We start from the raw sequence: 19,124 nt of genomic DNA, 5'->3' as shown, positions 1-19,124 counted from the left end.
TCATTGCGCGTAAAAGATGAAAATAGAAGGCAGAAAATTTGGAGGCACCACAGGGAAATTCAATAACAAATTTACTATTTAGTAGTATTGATTAATCATTGTGTGTTGGAGCCAAACAAGAGAAAAGCTGCCAACATGGTGGCCAAAGGTACAGAGATATTGTCATCTACAACATCATTGTGTGTTGGAGCCAAACAAGAGAAAAGCTACCAACATGGTGGCCAAAGGTACAGAGATATTGTCATCTACAACATCAATCACAGGAATACACTCCACTACGGTGGCTGCCAATGCAACAAGAGCCAGTTTACCAAATGCCTCCTCCCAGCTAACATGAATGTAACCAAGGCTGGAGAAGTAGAACAGCATTCTGCAATAGAACAGATCAATGCGTCATTTAACAGCTCAAGATACATTACAAGAATCAGCAAAACATTTGAGGGGGAAGACCTACATTGCGGATAGCAGGAAACCAGAAATGAACATCGAGATGCTCCCAATCCAGCTCTTCTTCTCATTGAATGGCAGCTTCACTGAGCCATACCTTCTCCCAACAATGTCAGCAAAGCCTGCCAAGTTAAGGCCCAAGCAGATGCAGATACTTAGCAGAATCAACCAAATGCAATGACGATGTCCTACAAAAGATGTACAATGAATAAATGATGCTTGATTATGGGGAATACCATCGCCGCCACTCATCATCGACAAGGAAACAATCCCAATTGCGGACTCCCGCCAGAAGACTAAAACACTGAAGAGTAGAACCAAGACATAATAGAGAGGACCTCTCAGCAATTCCCTGCAAAGAAGAAAAGCTCTTGTCAAAGCAGCATGCTAAAGGATCATACAATACAACTTCTCGGTCAAAAGGATTTACTCTGGTTTTCCTTCCCGTGTCACGGATTTTACTAGAGCTTCGTCGGTGGAAAGACGTAGTCCGTAAGTCAGAAGCCTCATTGAGTTCAAGAACGGAACAACTGCAGCGAAATATCGTGCTTCTGTCGAATTACTGCAGATAGAGCACCCTTTTCTTAAGCTGTGTCATTCCAAATGTGAACATTCCGATGCTTCATGCGGTGGAAGGGCATACCTGAATAGTGGCCAGGATGACATGAACAGAACGCCGGATAGCACATGCACAATCTTCCTGCTCAAACTCTGCCTTTATTCATGACATGAATCAGAAGCGAACAAGAAACAGCATTAGTAAATGATGGCATTTATGCTCCTTCGATCAATCAAAACCACAACCCCATTTGTTAGAAATCCGAATTCAACAAATCGTCGGATCAATCTTAGCAGCAATCAGTTCACGATTATGACAAGGACATGTGACGTATCCAAACACGACAGATTTAAGCTAAAACTTCGTTTAAGACAAGACAAGAAATGCTGGGGGACCAGTGAAGGCCGAGACCTTCTCGACGAGCCGCCGCTCGGTGAGCACGTCGAAGGTGCGCACCAGGGCGTAGGCGCCCGCGGTAACGAACAGTGTGGCCGCCCCATCCCGCAGCACCGCCGGCGGCGCCGCGGCCGCCAGCGCCGCCACGGCCGGGGTGCCAACGCCGAGGACGAGCCGCCGCCGCATGGAGCTCGGCGGCGGAGGCGCGTGGGTTGGGGGACGCGAGAGCAGCAGGGAGTTGGGGGATGAGGTGCAGGCTGCGCCGGAGCCGGGCCATGCCGCCGCAACCATGTGGTCCAGTAGAGTAGCGAAGGTTGCAGGACGCCGTGGATCGGTGGATCTGGGCGGCACTGGCTGGCACACTAGCAGCCGAGCGATCTGTCACCTCGTCTCGTGCTTGCGGGCCCCGTGATGGACCCCGTTCGCTGTGGGTTTCGAGGAAACGGCCAAATACATCCATCGAAGCCATCCACAAATGTGATACTCCCTCCGTCCCGAAATACAGATCATTTTACTTTTATTAAATTTATAAACTTCATTATTATAATATCCTAAAATTAAATAAACTATAAAGTGTTGATCAGGCCAATGAGTTGACTTTTTAACCTTAAGTTCGAGAATTTCTAATTTCTTCGATTGGTAGTTGGATGGACGAGGTGATCGGTAGTTTAACTTTCAGTTTATGCCAAATCAATTAAGCTGATTTCTTCGATGAATTTCTGGAATTAATTGGTGGGGAATGTCAACCCGGTCCAATAACGAAAGTTGTAGGTTTTGCTGTTATCTTTCCAATGACGTTGGTTTCACTGGAATCTGATTAGCGGTTTACGAGTTATGCCCAAAACCGTGCTGCTGTCTCAGCTGTGATGTTTCGCACAGAAATCTGTTCATTGGTTTTCGACTTTGACTTAGTTATAGTCATAATTGTCCTGATCACCTATGTGAAAGTTGTTGGAAATTTTGTGTGGATATCTAAAATGTATTTATTTGCTGTATTTGGTTAAGCGGATCAAAAATTATGATAGCAAACAGTAAGCCCTGCAGTAATTTAGTCGAAATTTCGGAATACCAGAGAAGTGGCGATTTGGGGTTTGGGCAAGCGATCTCTTCGAATATTTAGACGTGTGTTCGATTTGGACAGTTCCTAAGTATGGTTTTGCTCCACAGGTTTGGGGAGTCCTAGAGCTGAGTGTGAGACGTCGGGTTCTCATCAAGGTTAAGGCAAATGCATGACGAACTTGTGTGTTGTGTGCTGGCTGTTTTCTTGAGCTGTTTGTTTCTACAGTATTCTAGCTTTATGATTTTTGTTCCCGCTTCCGTGATTCAAGATTCAAGTTATTCATTTATATTCACCTCATGTTTCGGTGGATTCGGATGTGCAATTTGGTTCTTATGTTCATATTCCTGTGAGTAAGTACTGGCCCCACTTGCTCGATTTTACCGGTAAATGCTAAGGATGTTTCAGGTTGTGTCCGTTTCAGACGGAAACTAATATTTCACGGTTACTCGCTCCGTTCGCTTTTTCTGGATTAAATTATGTTCTTTCCGGTTCTAATTGTACTTGCTGAGTATTTTTACTCACCCTTGTGTTTATTTGGTTTTAGGTAACAAGTGCACTCATCCAAAGTATACATGTCTAATTTTATCCTTGGTTAGTTAAATTTGTTCTGTAACTAGTAAATTGGTTCCTTATCGTTGGTTGATGGTGAAATGTCTCGGGATTGCTTATATCTTTTGATTTGATCTTAGGGAAGAGCTGTGATGCTTACTTATTGTTTATATGTTGTTCATGTGATTTATTGTTGATGTGCATGTTTCGGATGCCCAAGTTACAGAGGAAACTCTATCAAAATTTTCAATAAATTCTATACTCGGTGTTTTTTATGCTTTTGGTAGCCTCCGGATATTGGGAAAAATCCAGGGTGTTACAGTTATGCACTTAGATATTACCTATGTCCAGATGCATAATAATATATATGCATCTAGAAAGGCTAAAACGACCTATAATTTGGAACGAGCTCTCAGCTTCGCTGGCCGACACCCATGCTGCATTTTAAAAAAATAAAAAAGGCACGGTCTTTAAAATTAGAGTTGATATAATTTTCTCTTAAAATACAAAGATATTGAAGTAAATAGTGGCAAATTCATATGGGCAAAAGTTGTGTTTTTATAGCTGAATTGACATAATTAACTCAATCATTAGTTCGAAACGTCAAGGTAAAATTATAGGGCTTTGTTACAATATTTTTAAAATACTGGTGGTACTGCATACTTTCCTTTCTTATCTTTCTTAAAAAAACAATTAAATAGATTTACACATAATTAAAAGGACATCATAGTAATTTCTCACTATTTTTTACTTGGTACCACCTAATTCTGTTTAGATACTTCATGATACTTTCATTATTTCCACCGTTCGATTTCACCGGATGGACGGCTCTTATTTTTTTTCAAGCACTCTAAAATTTCTCAAAATCATCAAGTTGAAAAAATAAGACAAAATGACTGTTGGAGAGTGTTGGCCTTCAAGGGTTAAAGAAAAAAACAGAACTTGTAACAGTTAGCTAACTCCATCTTGAATCATGTGACTGAGAATGCCAATAACCTTAGCTGGCTCAGCACGATGCAGGCAGCCAGTGGCCATCTCTGTCCACGGCACAGCATCTTTGCAGCGATGCAGTGAATCTCGGTAAACACTTTGGTGCCATCAACTAGGCACTTGCTTTTCATATACATCTCCACCAAAGAGTTCGACACATGGACATCTTCCCCAAGGCCCAATCTTGACGAGCTGCGCATGAACTTGCAAGCTGCTTGAAAACAAGCTCGCCCTTGCTGCCAGTCCTGAAAGCCACTTCCCTGACCATCCTTCGCCATAGAATCCACGAGACTCTGTCCCGGACACAAGCATCCTCGAACAACTGCAACGCGTCCACGAGCTGCCCGTGATGGACCATTGCAGCGAGGAACACGTTCATCAGGAAGACATTGGACTCGCAGGGCTGGCCTCCCTGCGTGAGCCCCGCAATGGCGAAGGACCATGAGACAGAGTTGCGCCGGGGCATTTCGTCGAACAAGCGGAGGCCGTGTCGGTGGAGGCGCGCCTAGAAGTAGGCGATGAGGAGGTGGTTGGACAGGGAGAGAGGTTGGAAGAGAGGACGTCTCGCCCCCTCGAGCCCAGTTGAGGCTCCGTGCGAGTGCACCCCAGCCGCCGCCGGAGGCGGAGAAGGGAGGAGGCAGAGGAGCAAATATGATTAGTCGGAGGAAAGGAGCACCGAATGGTCGGCACGGGGGGAAGGTGCGAACGGAGGATGGGATTGGACCGCCGGCCGCAGCTCTGCGGCACGTCCAACTCGCCGGCGGCAGAGGGAAGCTTGGCCACGGCCATGGGAGGGAATGATGACGATGGAAGAACGAGGGGTTAATATGCAAATAATCGGATCGCGGAGAATGATCGCGATAAAAAATCGGATCGCGGAGAATGATCGCGATAAAAAATCGGATCGCGGAGAATGATCGCGATAAAAAATAGGGGGTTATTGGTAAATATTTGGACCGAAAATAATAATTTCGATCCTAATTAGGGTGCTATATATAAATATTTGGACTGATTCGCAAATATGTTTTATCGCAGTCGCGAGACGATCTCAATGATCCCTCTTCGATCGCCGGCGGCCGGCACCCGACGGCCCAGTGGGAGCTGTGGGGATCTGGGATGCGCCGCTCCTCTCCCAATCTTGTATGCTTTTAGGCCGAAGGTGCTCTCGAGTCCAGACCTCGCCGATTACATCCGAGAAGACAAGTGGCGAGATGCGGAGAGGACACCGACGGGCAGGACGGACGCCTCCAAGGCCGCGACGGCCGGGCGTCGGAGCCGAGCATGGCCGCGGAATGCCTTCTCGGTGCTGTGCGCTCCGGCGCTGCTGCCTGGCGTCAGACGCACACCAAATCTTGGATTTACTGAACATTCGGCATTGCAGTTGAGCAGCGTCTTCAGTCAATACAACGATGCATAATTAGCGTCAGCTATGAGCATCTAGCAAGCATGCGTCCTGTGATGCACTTCATTTTTTATGAAAGATTGGAAAGAATTGCCGATCACCAGAGGAACTGAGGAAGTGTCAGTCTTACACACACGATCAGCTAGCTAGCAGCAAGGAGCTGAAACAAGGACATGGGCACCAAAGCTGAAAACAAATGCAGATGTAGCTAGTCCTTCATTACGGAGTACAATACAAACTGCTTACATTACAGCAGATAAAATGAATTCAAGAGGATAAAATGTGCAGCTGAATAGTAAAGTGCCACCCATCTAGAAAGGAAAACGCAGAGACCGATCTCACAGGCGTGAGTACTCAACGTCAAACACAGGATCTTGCGATGATTTCTCTCGGATGCGAAGGCACGAGAGAAGCATCCTCTTCAGCCTCATCCTGAGACACCTCCGGGGCTTGCCGAACGCCTCGGCCTCCACCTTGTTACGGGCGTGGATGTTCTCGCAGAGGTCATCGGTGCAGTAACAGAGGAGGTCCAGCGTCTCCGGATCATGCAGCTTGACGACCGGCTTGTTCATGGCGATGATGTCGCACCGGATGTAGAAGCAGTCGTCCTTGAGGTACTCCGACCTCTCCAGGTCTTCCCTCGCCACGAATTCCGAGAACCCGAAGCGATTGTCGGTGTACCTGCTCCCGAAGGTCCTGCGATCGGTGCCGGTCCTGCCACCGTGCGGCGCCGTCGTCAGCTGGCCGTGCGGCACCAGGCTGAACTGGTACTCGGCGTGGACCTCCGTGGATCTGCCGGCGAGCTCGAGGAAGAGCGAGACGTGGCCGGCGGTCTCGTCGCGGTCGCCGTCGGGGTAGCACCGGATGCACCACCTGTGGCCGGCCTCCTTGAACTCCGCGGACTTGATGTACTCGCCGTTGCCAGGGAGCAGCTTGGTCTGAGAGTAGCCGCTGACCTTGACGACGTGGCACCCGGCGCTCGCCGTGATGGCGATGGTCGAGGCGGAAGGCAGCGGCGGCGTCTCCTGGAGCTTGTCGGAATGGCTCTGCACCTTCTTCTTCTTCTTCCTGATGCCGCCGCCGTGGGTGTGGAGGTTCTTGCACCGGCCGTCGTTGCAGTCGCAGAGGAGGTCGAGCGCCTCGAGATCGCGCCGCTCGACGGCCGGGTCGTTCAGCACGGTGATGTCGCAGCGGATGAGGATGGCGTCGTCGTTGAGAAACTCTGGATCCTCCAGCTCTCCCCTGGCTCCAATATCTTCGTAGCCCCAGGCATTCGTATCGCCGTTGAAGGTGGACGGCCCGCCATGACGCAGCACCTCTACTTGCAGCTTGCTGCCATGGCGCACTAGGCTCAACTCAAAATCGGCATGGACGTCGTGCTTGGGCTCGCTGACGAGCACGAGGAAGAGCGCGATGGAGCCGGGGGCGCACTGCTCGTTTCTTCCGTTGGGGAAGACCTTGATTCTCCAGGAGCAGCTTGGCGTGAGAGTAGCCGCTGAGCTTGATGACGTGGATCCCTGTGGTCGCCGTGGCGGAGATTGTTGAGGCGGAAGGCAGCGACGGCGCCACGTCGAGCGACATGGTTGCGTTGCGAGCTAGCTTCGGGGTGCGGCGCTGCAGAGGAAGGGGAACACGGAGGCGTTGGAGGCTCGAGGCAGACAGCACTCGCAAAAGGCTTGGTTGCTGTTCTCTTCAGATTGCCTGACTACGCTTGTGTTTATACAGGAATCGGAGTTCGATTCTTGATAGAATGCGGGAGATGTAATGCGACCAAGAATCGGAATTCGAGCCTCCCGCGTTTTTTCGGCGAACCGACGTCCACGAACGGGGACGCGGAGGGGTGGCCTTCTCTTCTGATTTCGAGACACTTAAACGTTTTCTTTTGCGAAATTTGAAACAACATATGAAAAATACTTTGACGTACACTGTTCAAGTACAATAAATCCTAGACTAATGTTTAATTAATTAAAAATATAACGTAAACAATGCCTAAATCAAATCGAGAAAACGGAATCGACCAGCTCCTCGGCGATCAGCGATCCCCGCTGCCTCTTCGCCGGGAAGCGGAGCAGCACCTCCACGGTGTCCGGGCTGTTCCTACTCTTGGCGCAGGTGCGGGCCTTGGCGTTGCAGACGGGGTGGCTCGCCGGGCAGCAGGTGGCGCGGTCCTTGCACATGCCCCCGACGCCGTAGGTGCAGCAGCAGGTGCTCCCCGCTGGGCATGTGCTGTGGCGGTCGCAGACGACCGGTGACGCCGGCGAGGGGGACGGTGGCGCCGGGGACGGGCCGGGGTTGGGCCCGGCCTTGACGGGGTACGACGCCTCCATGGCGATGCCGCACTTGCCGGCGCGCGCGATCACGTTGCGCGCCATCCGGATGTATCCGGCCTCGCCCCAGTCGGCGCCCCACGAGTTGCGCACCAGCCAGTAGTCCTGGCCGTCCTCCGTGCCGTAGCCCACCGCCACGACGCCGTGGTCCAGCGACGTGCCGCACCGGCCGGTGAACACGCCCGACTCGTAGAGCTGGAACTCGCGGCCGCCGGCCTCAATGGCGACGGCGACGGGCTGGTGCGCGACGGCCTTCTGCAGCGACCTCTCGTCGTTCCGGGGGACGTTCTCGAAGCCGTCGATGGAGACGGCCCTGCGGGCCTTCTTGGTGATGTCGCAGCGGCCGTCGCGGGCGGTGTAGGGGTAGTCGTCGTCGGTGTCGATGCCGCCGTTGCCGGCGATGAAGGCGAACGCGTCGTCCATCATCCCGCCGTTGCACCCGCTGTTCTGCCCGTTCTTGGAGCAGTCCACCAGCTCCTGCTCCGACAGCGTCACCAGCTCGCCGGTCACGATCTTGTTGATCCCTTCCACCGCGCCCACCGCCGAGAACGCCCAGCAGCTACATGATCACCGCAACAAGCAAAGCATCACCGATCAGTGATATTCGATTCTCATGCAAGCAAAGGAAATAAAGTGATACAGTTTATTCTTCTTACCGCATTGGCCTTGGTTCTTGATGGGAGCGACGGCGCCCTTCTGCCTCCAGTCGACGACCTCCGGCAGGGCCTCGACGCCGTCGTGGCGGTACCTCTCCCCAGTGGCGGTGGCGTTGCGGTCCGCTGCGGCTCCGGCGCCGCCGAGGTACGCGGCGCGGAACTCCTCGTTGGTGAGGTCGGCGAAGCGGTTGAGGCCGAGGCGGTAGCCGTGCGCGCCGGCGCGGGCGTTGTGCGCGTCGACGAAGCGGAGGTTGTCCCAGAACGCCTGGAACCGGCGGTCGTACTCGCCGCCCAGCGCGTTGTACGCCTTGCCGTGACGCGCCAGCCAGAGGTCGTACGCCGCGCGCTCCTGCGCCTCCGTCCGCGCCATGCCCCGCCCCGCGGCGGCGGCGGGCGAGGCGAAGAGGAGCAGGAAGGCTAGCGCGACCGCGACGAGGCCGCCGCGGCCGACGGCTCGTGCCATTGTCGCGTTTCGCCGGCGGACGCTTGCGATGCCGAGACTCGTGTCGAGCTGACGAGTTCACCAGAGAGAGAGAGATTGCACGTGCGCTTGCGCACGACTTGCGCTGGTGATTTGGTTGGATGTGCAGGAGAACCCGGCGGTCGGGACGGGGAGTTGTGGTCGGACGCGTGACAATGGAAGGTAGTTTCATTGTTTGTCATAGGACACGTCTCTGATCCACTCCTACAGAATTTGACACGTACTCCGTACCGAAGTGCTGTACCACAATGTCAGTCAGGCTCCGACTCCAATGTGGCTTGCAACCAAGGCAGTATGCGATCATGATGATTCAATTCTCTCGAAGGCACTTGAGTTTGATGTGGATTAGAGATCGAACGGTCGAGACGAACACAAAGAAGGTGTCAGAAAAGCCTTTAGAACTGGGGTGTCACGTACGAGAGGGGCAGGGGGTGCACGGCACGAACCGTTCCAAGGCACTTCCTCAAAAAAAAAAAAAAATTGTTCCAAGCCACGGAGCACGACCGGGTTCGGAGATCGCACGGCCCAGGGACCGGCTTGGAAAGTGTCACCCAAGTCCCAACCGGGCCCGTTCAGCCCACTGACGTAACCGAGCCGTACCTGTGCCGGCTCAGGCTTCATCTCTCTCTCGGTCCCCTTCCATCGCGTCCGATCTCTCTCCAGGCTCCGGCGGAATTCTGTAGTTTTGCTTGTGCTCCCGCCTTTGCCGTCGGCCGCCGCCGCCGCCTCCCGCCGAGCCCCAGGAAAGGACAGCACGATGGTTCAGAAGAAGAAGAAAGCAACCGCGCCGGCCAAGCTCCGCAAGCCGCCGAAGCGCGAAGCGGTAGCAATACCTCAGTGGCCCAATCTTTCGCGCTTGGATTCCTCTCCGAGGGCTGGGGGATTTGACTTTCCTTTTTTCTCTCTCTTTCGTACTCGATTCCTTCGCAGGAGAAGAAGCTCGGGAAGAAGGCTGACATGACGGAGTTCAGGGCGCAGCTGGACTCACTGGGGCTAAAGATAGTCGAAGTGAACGCAGATGGCAATTGCTTCTTCAGGTTTAGGACTGACCTCTTTTGGATTCTACTGTGCATGTCCTTGTCGTCTTGAGAAAAAAGAGGCTAACTATTTTTGAGCAAAATGCTAGTGCACCTTTTGAGTTACGCATCTTTTTGAGTTATATGAGAGTATGGCTACTCATTGTAGTATGCAGGGCACTGGGTGACCAGCTTGAGGGCAGCGAAGAAGAGCACATGAAGTACCGAGCAATGGTTGTGGAGTACATAGTGGTATGCAATATAACCTTTTTTTTGTAACACTGCCCTCATGAATTAGAGGAGAGCTTATAGAGTTTAATTGAAGAATCTAGCAATTGCTGGTGGTATATGTAGGCATTGGATTATCTATGCTCTCTAATCCTTCTTGTATGCATCTGCAGAAGCACCGTGAGGATTTTGAGCCATTTATCGAGGACGAAGTTCCGTTTGAAGAATATTGTGACTCTATGCTGAAGGATGGGACTTGGGCTGGACATATGGAGTTGCAAGCCGCTTCTCTTCTCATGAGAAGAAACATATGCATTCACATGGTGAGTTTGTGATGCAAGCCTAGCTTTCTGATTTGTTGATATTTATAGAACACAGATTATGCAGTCAAGAACTTTGTGTCTCGTATGGATTACTTTACTAATATTACCATGGCTGCTTCACGCTTCTGGTTAGCATCTTCTTATATTGCAAGTATTATTTAGCAGTTGGACATTACTGAACTGCTGTTTGATCTGCAGCTTAACTCACCACGTTGGTACATAAACAACTTCTCTGGCCGTGAAGCTGCTAATATGATTCACTTGTAAGTTAAAGTATTCTTGAATTAACTTACTCAATGTTAGGACATGTTGAATGATATTAAAAGACTTACACTCTGAAATCAATTTCATGCCAATACAGGTCTTACCATCATGGCGAGCACTACAACAGTGTCAGGCTGAGAGAAGATCCATGTCAAGGTCCTGCAATGCAAGTTCTCATCAAGGTTTTTGGTTGTGATATTTGTTAATTGTTCAGCTCTGTTGTTCCTGGAAGAAAAAATGATCTTCAGGAAGCATTGGCAATACTGCCACTTACCTTGGTCTATTTCTTTTTGTTACCAAGTTACAGACAGATGCCAACATATCTAGTACAAACAATAATGCCCAAACAAAAGCAAAGGACCCGAAGAAATCCTCACACAGATCAACCTATGATCAAGAATCAGTTAAATTGGTCATGGCTGGAACTGGATGTTCTGATGCTTCCATAGCTGAGCACGTATGAACTATACAATCTATCATCATTGCTTGCAGTGCAGTTTGCATTTAGTGAAGTTTGCTTGTTGGTAGTAATTTTTCTTCTAATGCCAAATTTGCTATTATTATACAGGTTTTGGGAGAAATGGACGGCGATGTTGATGCTGCTATTGAGTACATGATAGCGGAGCAATTTGCAATGGGTGCTAATGATGCAGAGGGAGACCCTTATACGGACTGTGCATTAGGTAAGCCTGTCAACTGCCCTGGCTCCTGAGACACCATAAGCTTAGCTGTACGTGCCAAAATATGGACTCCTTTGATTTCTGTCTAGCATGTGCAGATGTGCCTCATATTCACCCATGAAGTTGTCAAGGGGGTTTTATATCTGAGATAAATAGATAACTGGCAGGTCTGCAAGTAGTTAGGTCTGTATTCAAGTTGTTTGGGTGAATGCATATTAGTTAATAGATTTTACCATTTTTCTGGTGTGAAGATTATCATTGAGAAGCCTGAACAGATACTTGGGAAGAGTAGAGTTTTCTTGCGGACCTGTAGGCTGCTTCTTTTGTTATTCTTAATGAATAGCTCATAGGTTTTTAATCTCTGATCACAGGTGTTGCTGTTGATGTCAGAAAGATCTTGTAAATAGATTCTACAAGCATGTCTAGTTGTTTAGGAAAGCGAGGGCGTCCACTATTTTGATTTCTGTTTGACCTTGTCATTTGTGCTCAACTAAGGTTCAGTTCTCTATAGTCTATACCAATCATGTACTTAAGCCCATTTTACATAGTTCTTTTTGCTGTCGAAATGGTGGGAGTCACTCATGTAACCTGCAGTTGTCCTTAAAACTAAAGATACAGCTCGTCCTGTGCATTTTTTGGGTATAATTTTCTTTATAGTTAAAAGTTTATTATTTCATAGTAGATGAATTTTCCAAATGGCACGATGAGAACCAGGCGATCGATCACAAGGATGAAGCAAGTTGTTCTAGCAAAGATGAAACGGTTCAGAAACCAAAAGATTCACATTCTAAGGTGCGAAAGACTGTTAACCCAATATGTCATGTCTTATGGACACATTATCTTGAAAAGAAGAAATGTAAACTGTATATTCATGTTTAACAGGAAAAATCCAAAACCAAGGATTGTTCTTGTGGATCTACAAAGAAGCATAAGGTGTCTTGTAGTTTAGCCACGGCTACACCACCAGGAGAACCTTCAAGGTATAACCTTTTAATGTTTCCATTGTCTTTTATAATATATTGTGACCTGAGCTTTTCCCACTGTTTGCATTGTAAAATTGCTGGAAGGAAAATTACACATCATGCATATACTTTACTGGGAAGCAACAATATTTTTTTCTCGCAAGAGAGTTTTTTTTTTTGGAAATGAACTAGGCAGAAGAGTTGCCGATTATATTAAAAAGAAGAAGAAACCTTGAGAGTTGCATGTCAATCATTTAAGAAAAGAAATAGAACACAAGTATAAAAGGTCCACCTGAACTCAACACTCACGCAGGCTTGCACGCGCACGCACAACATATCTAGAACATGAGCACTACAAACTGACTGGTGAACAGAAACAATCGAGACCTGGAATGAAGTGGTCCAACACTACACCGCCAGCACGCAATAATCTTTGTAAAAAAAATCATGCATTACATTCAGGTTACTTTTAGGAATTATTTGTTAACTGATGACACCTGGGTGGTGGTTATGACCAAGAATATTATATGCTTTAGTAAAATGTCGAAGTTCATAAAAGAAACTGATTGATGCCTGCTTTACTGATACCATCAGGGCCAAAGGTGTCCAAGGGAAAGGCCAGAAAGGGAAGAAGCAAAAGAAGAAAGAACAAAAACAAGCACAAGCAGCACAAGTCAGGAAGAAAGAACAAGCACAAGCAGCACAAGTCAAGGAGCCTAGAGTTGCATCAGACCTAGGAGCTCTTTGCATATGAACGTTGATTTGAGTCATGTTTTACTCTGATGGCTTGCACCGACTCTGCTGCATTCATGTGTTTTGTCATGCTCAGTTAAAGCGAATGCCATCTGCCGAGTGCTCAGCGAGTCGCCGATAGGTATCTAACCTTGACTATGGATGAGAGTGACGATGATGTTGGCAAATCAGGATGTTGAGATCGTATAGAATCACAGACGAGCCATTGATACGAGACTTGTTATTTTTCCTAGACAAACCTCCTTTTTGACAGCTACTGAGGTGTAAGTTTGTAAGCAAATTGTTGAGCCTGTCATTGAATTAGTATTGCCGTTAGCCTCGTGAAGTAGCGTTAGATCTTCGTTCGGGAAAAATTCTAGCCTCGTAAATTGTTGCATGCGACGGCTTGGTGTTCAAAACTTGTACAAAGAAAATAATCGAATTTGCGAGTAAAAAAGATCGGTAATGCTACGGTACGGACGTTCGAAATTTTAAAAAAATCGGACGCTCCGACATATGTTGCAATAGTTAAGCATTGATGTTGCAACTATTGTTTCTGCATGTTTCATGGTAGATATTGCATGAAACATAATGTTCATGTTGCGGCGGGAATTTTCTATCCTAGAGTTGAACGACGTAGTCATTTTTACACATCATTTTTCATGTTGTAAATAGTGATCGCTGATGTTGCACTAATTAATTTTCAATGTTTCGTCGGAGCGTCCGATGGAAAATTTTCCATCGGACATCCGAGCGCTAGCAACGCCGAAAAAAGATACGTCATCAAGGATTAGTTGTAGCAACTGTTATGGAGCAAAGCCAGAAAATCATGAGCCTAGCTTAGGTATATTGATTTATTGTGGCACCGAGATATTACCATTCTACTCACTTTGTCTCAAATTGTAGGTTGTTTTGGGTTTTTCTAACTTTTACTATGCATATAAACATAATATATATCTAGGTGTATAGCAAAACTTATTCATAAAAAAAAATGAAAATGACTTATAATTTGGGATAGAGGAAGTAAAAACGAACTTATCTTACGGCAGCTGTCTGGTGCTCATGCTAAATGATTATTTGACTGAACATGACAGATTGAATGGCTACGTTACAGCAACCCCCCAGCAGCCTCAAGACACAAGATACATATGAGCGTGATAATCACTGTATAATATTATTTGTTTTCCACAAAATAAAAGGAATTAATGGCCAAATATCTTTGTACTATTATATAACAATGTAATAGCATATAGGAACCCCAAATGAGTCCATCTGTCAGTTACAACTATTTCTTCCTTTGAGACTACGAGACTTATTGATTGAAAACATGGTGACATAAAAAAAACACCTGTTAGCAAACCAGGCACATCCCTGACACAGCGCTGGACCGATGAGCTTGTGTAGCAGGTATACCTGTGGTGCACTCATGATCAGAATCTTGTGGGTATTGATGTTGCACCAAGTACTGAAATCCATGAACAAATGCAGCCATCTTGATGCTTATGATCAGTCTCCTTGCTCTGTTTGTCCTCTGTTTCTGGAGTGCTTTTGCACAAATAGGCACCACATTGCACATCCTCAAACAACTGAGGAACTTCTTCATCTTCAGGGAACTTGTTTTGATTGGCTGCTGGAGCATCTGGTGCGACAGGAACAGTATTATTTTTTATAATGGAATTCTCTCGCTGGGAGCTTGGAGGGAGTTCTTTGTTCATGAAGTAACCATGGTTTTGGTTAAAGCCAAACCATCTGTACAAGCTCCTGTCTCCAATTGGCTGAGTAGTTTCTGAATAGCTCTCCTTCTCCCCTTCCTCCCTTGAGCCTGAGGCTTTTGTAAATGTCAGTACATAACTTTTGCTCCCTTTTATATATATACAAAAAAAATAGGTAGGGGCCTCTCCTACTGACTTCGGTCAAAAAAAAAAACTAAGGAACTTCTTTTGATGTTATTGTAGCAGTCAGAATAATTTGGTATTCCTTACAGCTGAAAGGAACTAAACTTTGGCAAGCAAAGGATGAAAATCCAGGTGTTGTTAGCAGCAGCTCACTTCAAGAGTTGAAGGTGTTTCCAGGTAAGGCAGTTTTAAAATCTGGAGAAAATATCTGCCCATTTGATGGATGATCTGGAAGCAAATGGTTTAGCTTCCTTTGAGGTGACACTAAACCTGTTTGTGCCATTTATTTAGTTAAACACCAACTATGATAGTATAAGAACATAACATTTACACATGTCTATCAGAGTTGTGCCCTCTCCCTCTTTCTGTAAGGAGCCATGTACAGGTCATGTTGTCACGTGATAGAAGTAAATTAGCAATACTGCCAATACATCTCACATCTGCTTCCAGTTTTGCAGTAAAGGATGATGCATAGCTAATATATTAAAAAAAATTCCTTCAGAAAGAAACATGTTCAAATTTGCAAAAGGATAACTCAACAAAAGCTAAGATTTTAAACCTTGCAGGCTTGCCTACTAAATAAAAAAGAGATAGCTGCTACCAGCATTCAAGCTAGGAGAAAAAAATTCCACATCATTACTTTCCAGGAAGGCCCAAAACACCACAGAGGGAGAGAGAATCTTGGAGAAAACCAAAACAAATAATATTGTGAACTTGATATCTCCTTGTGAGTTGAGTACCAAAATTGTGACGCAACTCAAATCTAAGTATCTAACTATAAGCTTCAGGTATTTACCTCCGACATGGTCATCTGAAATCTCTGACACTGACAATCGAGGAATTGGGCTGTATGATGAGAAATTGGGTCGTTCTAATTGATTATAAAACAGCTCACTTGTGGAGAGGCGTGATGACAGAGATTGCATCGACAATGAGTTCCTGAGGGAGAATTCAGGATTTGCTTTGGAAGGGTTGTATGAGGAAATAGATGAAACTTCATCTTTTGAACTATCATATCCTCCTTCTAGATCAGCACTAACATTTGCTTTGATCTGCAGCAAGAGTGAGAGCAATCAAGTAAAAAGAATTGTGTTTTTGAGTCATGATTTAGACATGTCCCTCATGAGCACCTGACATTACCCCTGATGTCAGATCCACCTGATGTCAGAAAGCAGAAGCAGTCCAGTTGCTCGCATGAAACTGAATAAAAAGATGATCTTTCCTAACAAAAGCAGCCAGTTGTCTGAACAAATGAAACAAATGTTTCAAACTGCAAGCTCACAGGCATCAAAGATATTAGAAATAATACCAACAAATCTCACGAATTTGTATGCAAGAGAAGGGTGGGGATTAGGGGAAATCACCTGCCTGTTAATTGCGAATGGCACCAATCGATCACCTACTGCACAGAAGAGAGGAGAGATTAGAGGAGGCCATGATAGCTGACTGCTCAGTCCTCACGCAAGAAATTGGGAAGTGTACTGACCTTAGAGGCATTTCCTCGAGCATTTGTTGCCTCTATCCATGTCGACGGCCGCTGCGTCTGCTGGGTTGGTAGCCGGCGCAATCTGCTGCATCGGTGAGAGGTGCTGTTGCGTTCCGCTTCCACTCCACCCGGCGTCTTGGGAGATTCCGGCGATTCGAGCGCTTGGGGGCGGCAGAGGAGTGGAGAGCTGGAGCGGATCGTGGGGTCGGTCTCTGCGCTTCCGGCGGGGACGGAAGGCGGCGGCCGGCGGCGTAACTGCCGGAGAATGAGCCGACGAGGAGAGACCAGAGCCAGCCAGAGGGGGCACTTCGCTGAATTCCTATCCAAAATGGGGGGCTATTTGAAAATATTCGGATCGCGGTTATTAATCGCGATCCAAACTAGGGGTGTATATGCAAATATTTGGATCGCGATTATTAGTCGCGATCCAATCTAGGGAGCGTTTTACAAATGTTTCGGGCCGGCGACATCTCTTCCGGCGAGGCCGCGCCGCCGGCGGCGAACCCCGCTGGCCCCGCTGCTAAGCATCCCGCTCTCGTCTCGCCGAATTCACGCGCCGCGCCTCTGCAGCCTTGCACGCGGGCCGCGGCGGAGCTGTATTTGACGACGGCGCGAGACGGCCGAGACCTCGACGAGCACGGCGTGGGAAGGCTCCTCAACGCTGCCAAGGACGGCGCCCCGTCACCGCCGTGGGAGCTGACGCTCCTCCACCACCCTCTGCTCCTTGACCTCGAGCACCAGTTCCCGCCTCCACTGAGCACCAGTTCCCGCCGCTCGTGGAGGTGCTGCTGCTCCCACTGGAAGCATCGAAGCGGCTGTCCTCCAGCACGCTCGTCCCGCTGCGGCGTTGCGCAAGGCGCACGCGAGCAAGGTGTGCGGCCCCGGTGATGTGCAGCTCCCCCACGCCCCTGTGCAACCTCCCAGCGAAGCCATCATCACCTCGTCGGCGTGAGGCAGAGCTTCTTTGATCTCCAAGAGGTGACCTCGAGCATCTCCGATCTTCCCTGCACTAGCACTAGTCAAACAAATGCAACACCTACACTCATCAAACCCAAGCAGAGTGAGCAATCCATGGTTTTCCAATAATTTTCTATCACCAGGGGACATGAAACCTGCATTGCTTTCAGGGTCTGGACATGGCCGTGTGCCTGTGTTGTCTTCACTCTGGTTTCTCTCTGAGCCACGCTAGCACCCATTCCTCCAGCCCGTCCATCAGTCCATGCACGCCATGTTTCACATCCCTACACTAATTCAGTGGAGTTGTCAAAGCTCTGATATTTGAGGAGAGGGATGAGCAGAGAGAGGATTATCCGTGTATGAACACAAGTCAATTTCCTTCCTAATGCAAGCATTCCTCTGCCAGTCCAATTTCTTGCTTTCCGATCTGAATTCTCTGCTATCTTCTTCCTCCCAGTTCCGTTGCTAACAAAAGAGTCCATAGCTGTATCTTCCAAGAGCCATGGAGGTGGTGTTCAGTATAATCCAATGTACCAAGCCCAATGATGCAGAAGCAGAACCCTTGGACCTACTATTATTATACAGGCATTCACTTCTCCGTTCACAACAAAACTGATATACATGGAATTTTCAGATACGTCCAGAGAGCTGCCGGTTAAAGAAAAACTGACGGAAGCTTGAAATGCGTTCGACAACAACGATCAATATATGCAGCATTTGTGAAGCAGTCTACGAATTTGTGTGAGAAATATTCATTTGTTCAAGCAGCATCGTCATTTGCGAAGGCTTCTTTTCTTCCCCGTATGTGAACAGGTAAGGAAGCTCCAGTTAACTGTGTTGCTTGGCGATAAGGGCTGAAACGTTCCTTGGTCAGGATTCAGGATGGGAAACCCGAAAAGATTGCATCTTTGCGAGATTAAGGAAATGGCACAGGGTGCAGAACGTGATCCCCACTATCATGTAAGAAAGTCAAAGGCCTCGTTTCTTTGAGGAAGCCTTTGGGCGCTCGGACAAGCAACGGCGAGGCGACGACTTGGACGACCATCTTTTTAAGTGACTTGTCATGACTCTATGAGACCCCATTGGTTACGGATTATACATTGCGTAGGGCAAGCAGCACCTGTACCCGTTCTCGCCTCTGTGGGACAGTGCAGTACAATAGTGTCCGTCCAGCAATGCATTTTCTTTTCAGTATTATTACTCGTAAACAATAATGCTAGCTAGTTTATACGTAGTCAGAATTCAGATTATTCAGAAGTTATCGTACCGGATTGGTTGATGTCGTTATCCCAATTTCCAGAATCATGGTTTGCGCAGAGACATGGGGGGTCCTACGATCAGTAGCCGCTCGAAATGGCCGTGAATTGGCTTGGCTTCTAGCTCGCCGGCGCAACGGACCCGTGAAAAGCGACCTATCGCTATTGGACGTTGCTCTTGCTGCAGATTCTGCATGCGACTAGCCAACTATGGCCTGGATGAACAGTGTAGCCGACCTCCAGATTCCACTGCTTCCGTCCCGGCCAGACATCAGGGGGTGTTTGGGAGGAGGGGGCTAAATTTTAGCCCCCGTCACATCGAATGTTTGGACACTAATTAGGAGTATTAAATCTAGACTAATTACAAAACTAATTACACAACCCCTAGGCTAAATCGCGAGACGAATCTATTAAGCCTAATTAGTCTATGATTTGACAATGTGATGCTACAGTAACCA

General features: G+C 47.9%; 3 protein-coding genes and 1 long non-coding RNA gene across 16 annotated transcripts; 1 reads left to right on the top strand and 3 right to left on the bottom strand.

Moving 5' to 3' along the window:
* Nucleotides 1–54: 54 nt before the first annotated feature.
* Nucleotides 55–1,801, bottom strand: LOC101765504 (probable phytol kinase, chloroplastic). 2 transcript variants are annotated; one of them, XM_022825396.1, is made up of 7 exons: nt 1,418–1,801; nt 1,091–1,158; nt 878–1,009; nt 684–799; nt 455–569; nt 246–370; nt 55–166 (listed from the first exon to the last, which is right to left on the bottom strand). In XM_022825396.1, the coding sequence occupies exons 1-7, from the start codon at nt 1,691–1,693 to the stop codon at nt 96–98; spliced, it is 903 nt and encodes a 300-aa protein (XP_022681131.1). In that variant the 5' UTR covers nt 1,694–1,801; the 3' UTR covers nt 55–95. The 2 variants fall into 2 exon arrangements, with proteins under 2 accessions (XP_022681131.1, XP_004960241.1); XM_004960184.3 differs by having other exon boundaries at nt 55–370; nt 1,418–1,792.
* A 5,536-nt stretch (nt 1,802–7,337) lies between these two features.
* LOC111256658 (cysteine protease 1-like) lies at nt 7,338–8,849 on the bottom strand. The gene is made up of 2 exons (XM_022824993.1): nt 8,371–8,849; nt 7,338–8,289 (listed from the first exon to the last, which is right to left on the bottom strand). Exons 1-2 carry the CDS (start codon nt 8,847–8,849, stop codon nt 7,398–7,400), a joined length of 1,371 nt encoding a protein of 456 aa, XP_022680728.1. The 3' UTR covers nt 7,338–7,397.
* Nucleotides 8,850–9,491: 642 nt separating this feature from the next.
* On the top strand, nt 9,492–13,418 carry LOC101764553 (OTU domain-containing protein 3). Of its 6 annotated transcripts, none has more exons than XM_022824932.1 (11): nt 9,492–9,690; nt 9,798–9,904; nt 10,060–10,135; nt 10,285–10,434; nt 10,633–10,697; nt 10,796–10,880; nt 11,000–11,155; nt 11,267–11,381; nt 12,058–12,170; nt 12,261–12,358; nt 12,935–13,418. In XM_022824932.1, exons 1-11 carry the CDS (start codon nt 9,625–9,627, stop codon nt 13,092–13,094), a joined length of 1,191 nt encoding a protein of 396 aa, XP_022680667.1. In that variant the 5' UTR covers nt 9,492–9,624; the 3' UTR covers nt 13,095–13,418. The 6 variants fall into 6 exon arrangements, with proteins under 6 accessions (XP_022680667.1, XP_004960238.1, XP_022680664.1 ...); XM_004960181.3 differs by having other exon boundaries at nt 9,493–9,690; nt 11,006–11,155; XM_022824929.1 differs by having other exon boundaries at nt 9,493–9,690; nt 12,061–12,170.
* Nucleotides 13,419–14,221: 803 nt separating this feature from the next.
* Nucleotides 14,222–18,475, bottom strand: LOC101764286. 7 transcript variants are annotated; one of them, XR_002676743.1, is made up of 4 exons: nt 17,551–18,475; nt 16,454–17,468; nt 15,764–16,366; nt 14,222–14,894 (listed from the first exon to the last, which is right to left on the bottom strand). It is a non-coding gene; the product is annotated as an uncharacterized LOC101764286 (long non-coding RNA). The 7 variants fall into 7 exon arrangements; XR_002676745.1 differs by having other exon boundaries at nt 17,566–18,475; XR_002676744.1 differs by having other exon boundaries at nt 16,454–17,457; nt 17,551–18,474.
* Between the last annotated feature and the right edge of the window lie 649 nt (nt 18,476–19,124).

The sequence above is a fragment of the Setaria italica genome, chromosome III (assembly GCF_000263155.2).
Source record: "Setaria italica strain Yugu1 chromosome III, Setaria_italica_v2.0, whole genome shotgun sequence".
Classification (NCBI taxonomy): Eukaryota; Viridiplantae; Streptophyta; class Magnoliopsida; order Poales; family Poaceae; genus Setaria; species Setaria italica.
Note: the sequence above shows the minus strand (reverse complement) of the source record. Positions and strands in the feature narration are given on the sequence as shown.

Excerpts from the sequence above, each read along its gene's own strand:
- LOC101765504 (XM_022825396.1), bottom strand. The coding sequence starts at position 1,693 with ATGGTTGCGGCGGCATGGCCCGGCTCCGGCGCAGCCTGCACCTCATCC. Across the intron at positions 1,010-1,090 it reads TCATCCTGGCCACTATTCAG|TAATTCGACAGAAGCACGAT; the intron begins GTATGCCCTTCC and ends CTCTATCTGCAG. Across the intron at positions 371-454 it reads GGTTTCCTGCTATCCGCAAT|AATGCTGTTCTACTTCTCCA; the intron begins GTAGGTCTTCCC and ends GTTCTATTGCAG.
- LOC111256658 (XM_022824993.1), bottom strand. The coding sequence starts at position 8,849 with ATGGCACGAGCCGTCGGCCGCGGCGGCCTCGTCGCGGTCGCGCTAGCC. Across the intron at positions 8,290-8,370 it reads TGCGGTAAGAAGAATAAACT|CTGCTGGGCGTTCTCGGCGG; the intron begins GTATCACTTTAT and ends GTGATCATGTAG.
- LOC101764553 (XM_022824932.1), top strand. The coding sequence starts at position 9,625 with ATGGTTCAGAAGAAGAAGAAAGCAACCGCGCCGGCCAAGCTCCGCAAG. Across the intron at positions 10,881-10,999 it reads CAATGCAAGTTCTCATCAAG|TTACAGACAGATGCCAACAT; the intron begins GTTTTTGGTTGT and ends TTTGTTACCAAG. Across the intron at positions 12,359-12,934 it reads CCACCAGGAGAACCTTCAAG|GGCCAAAGGTGTCCAAGGGA; the intron begins GTATAACCTTTT and ends TGATACCATCAG.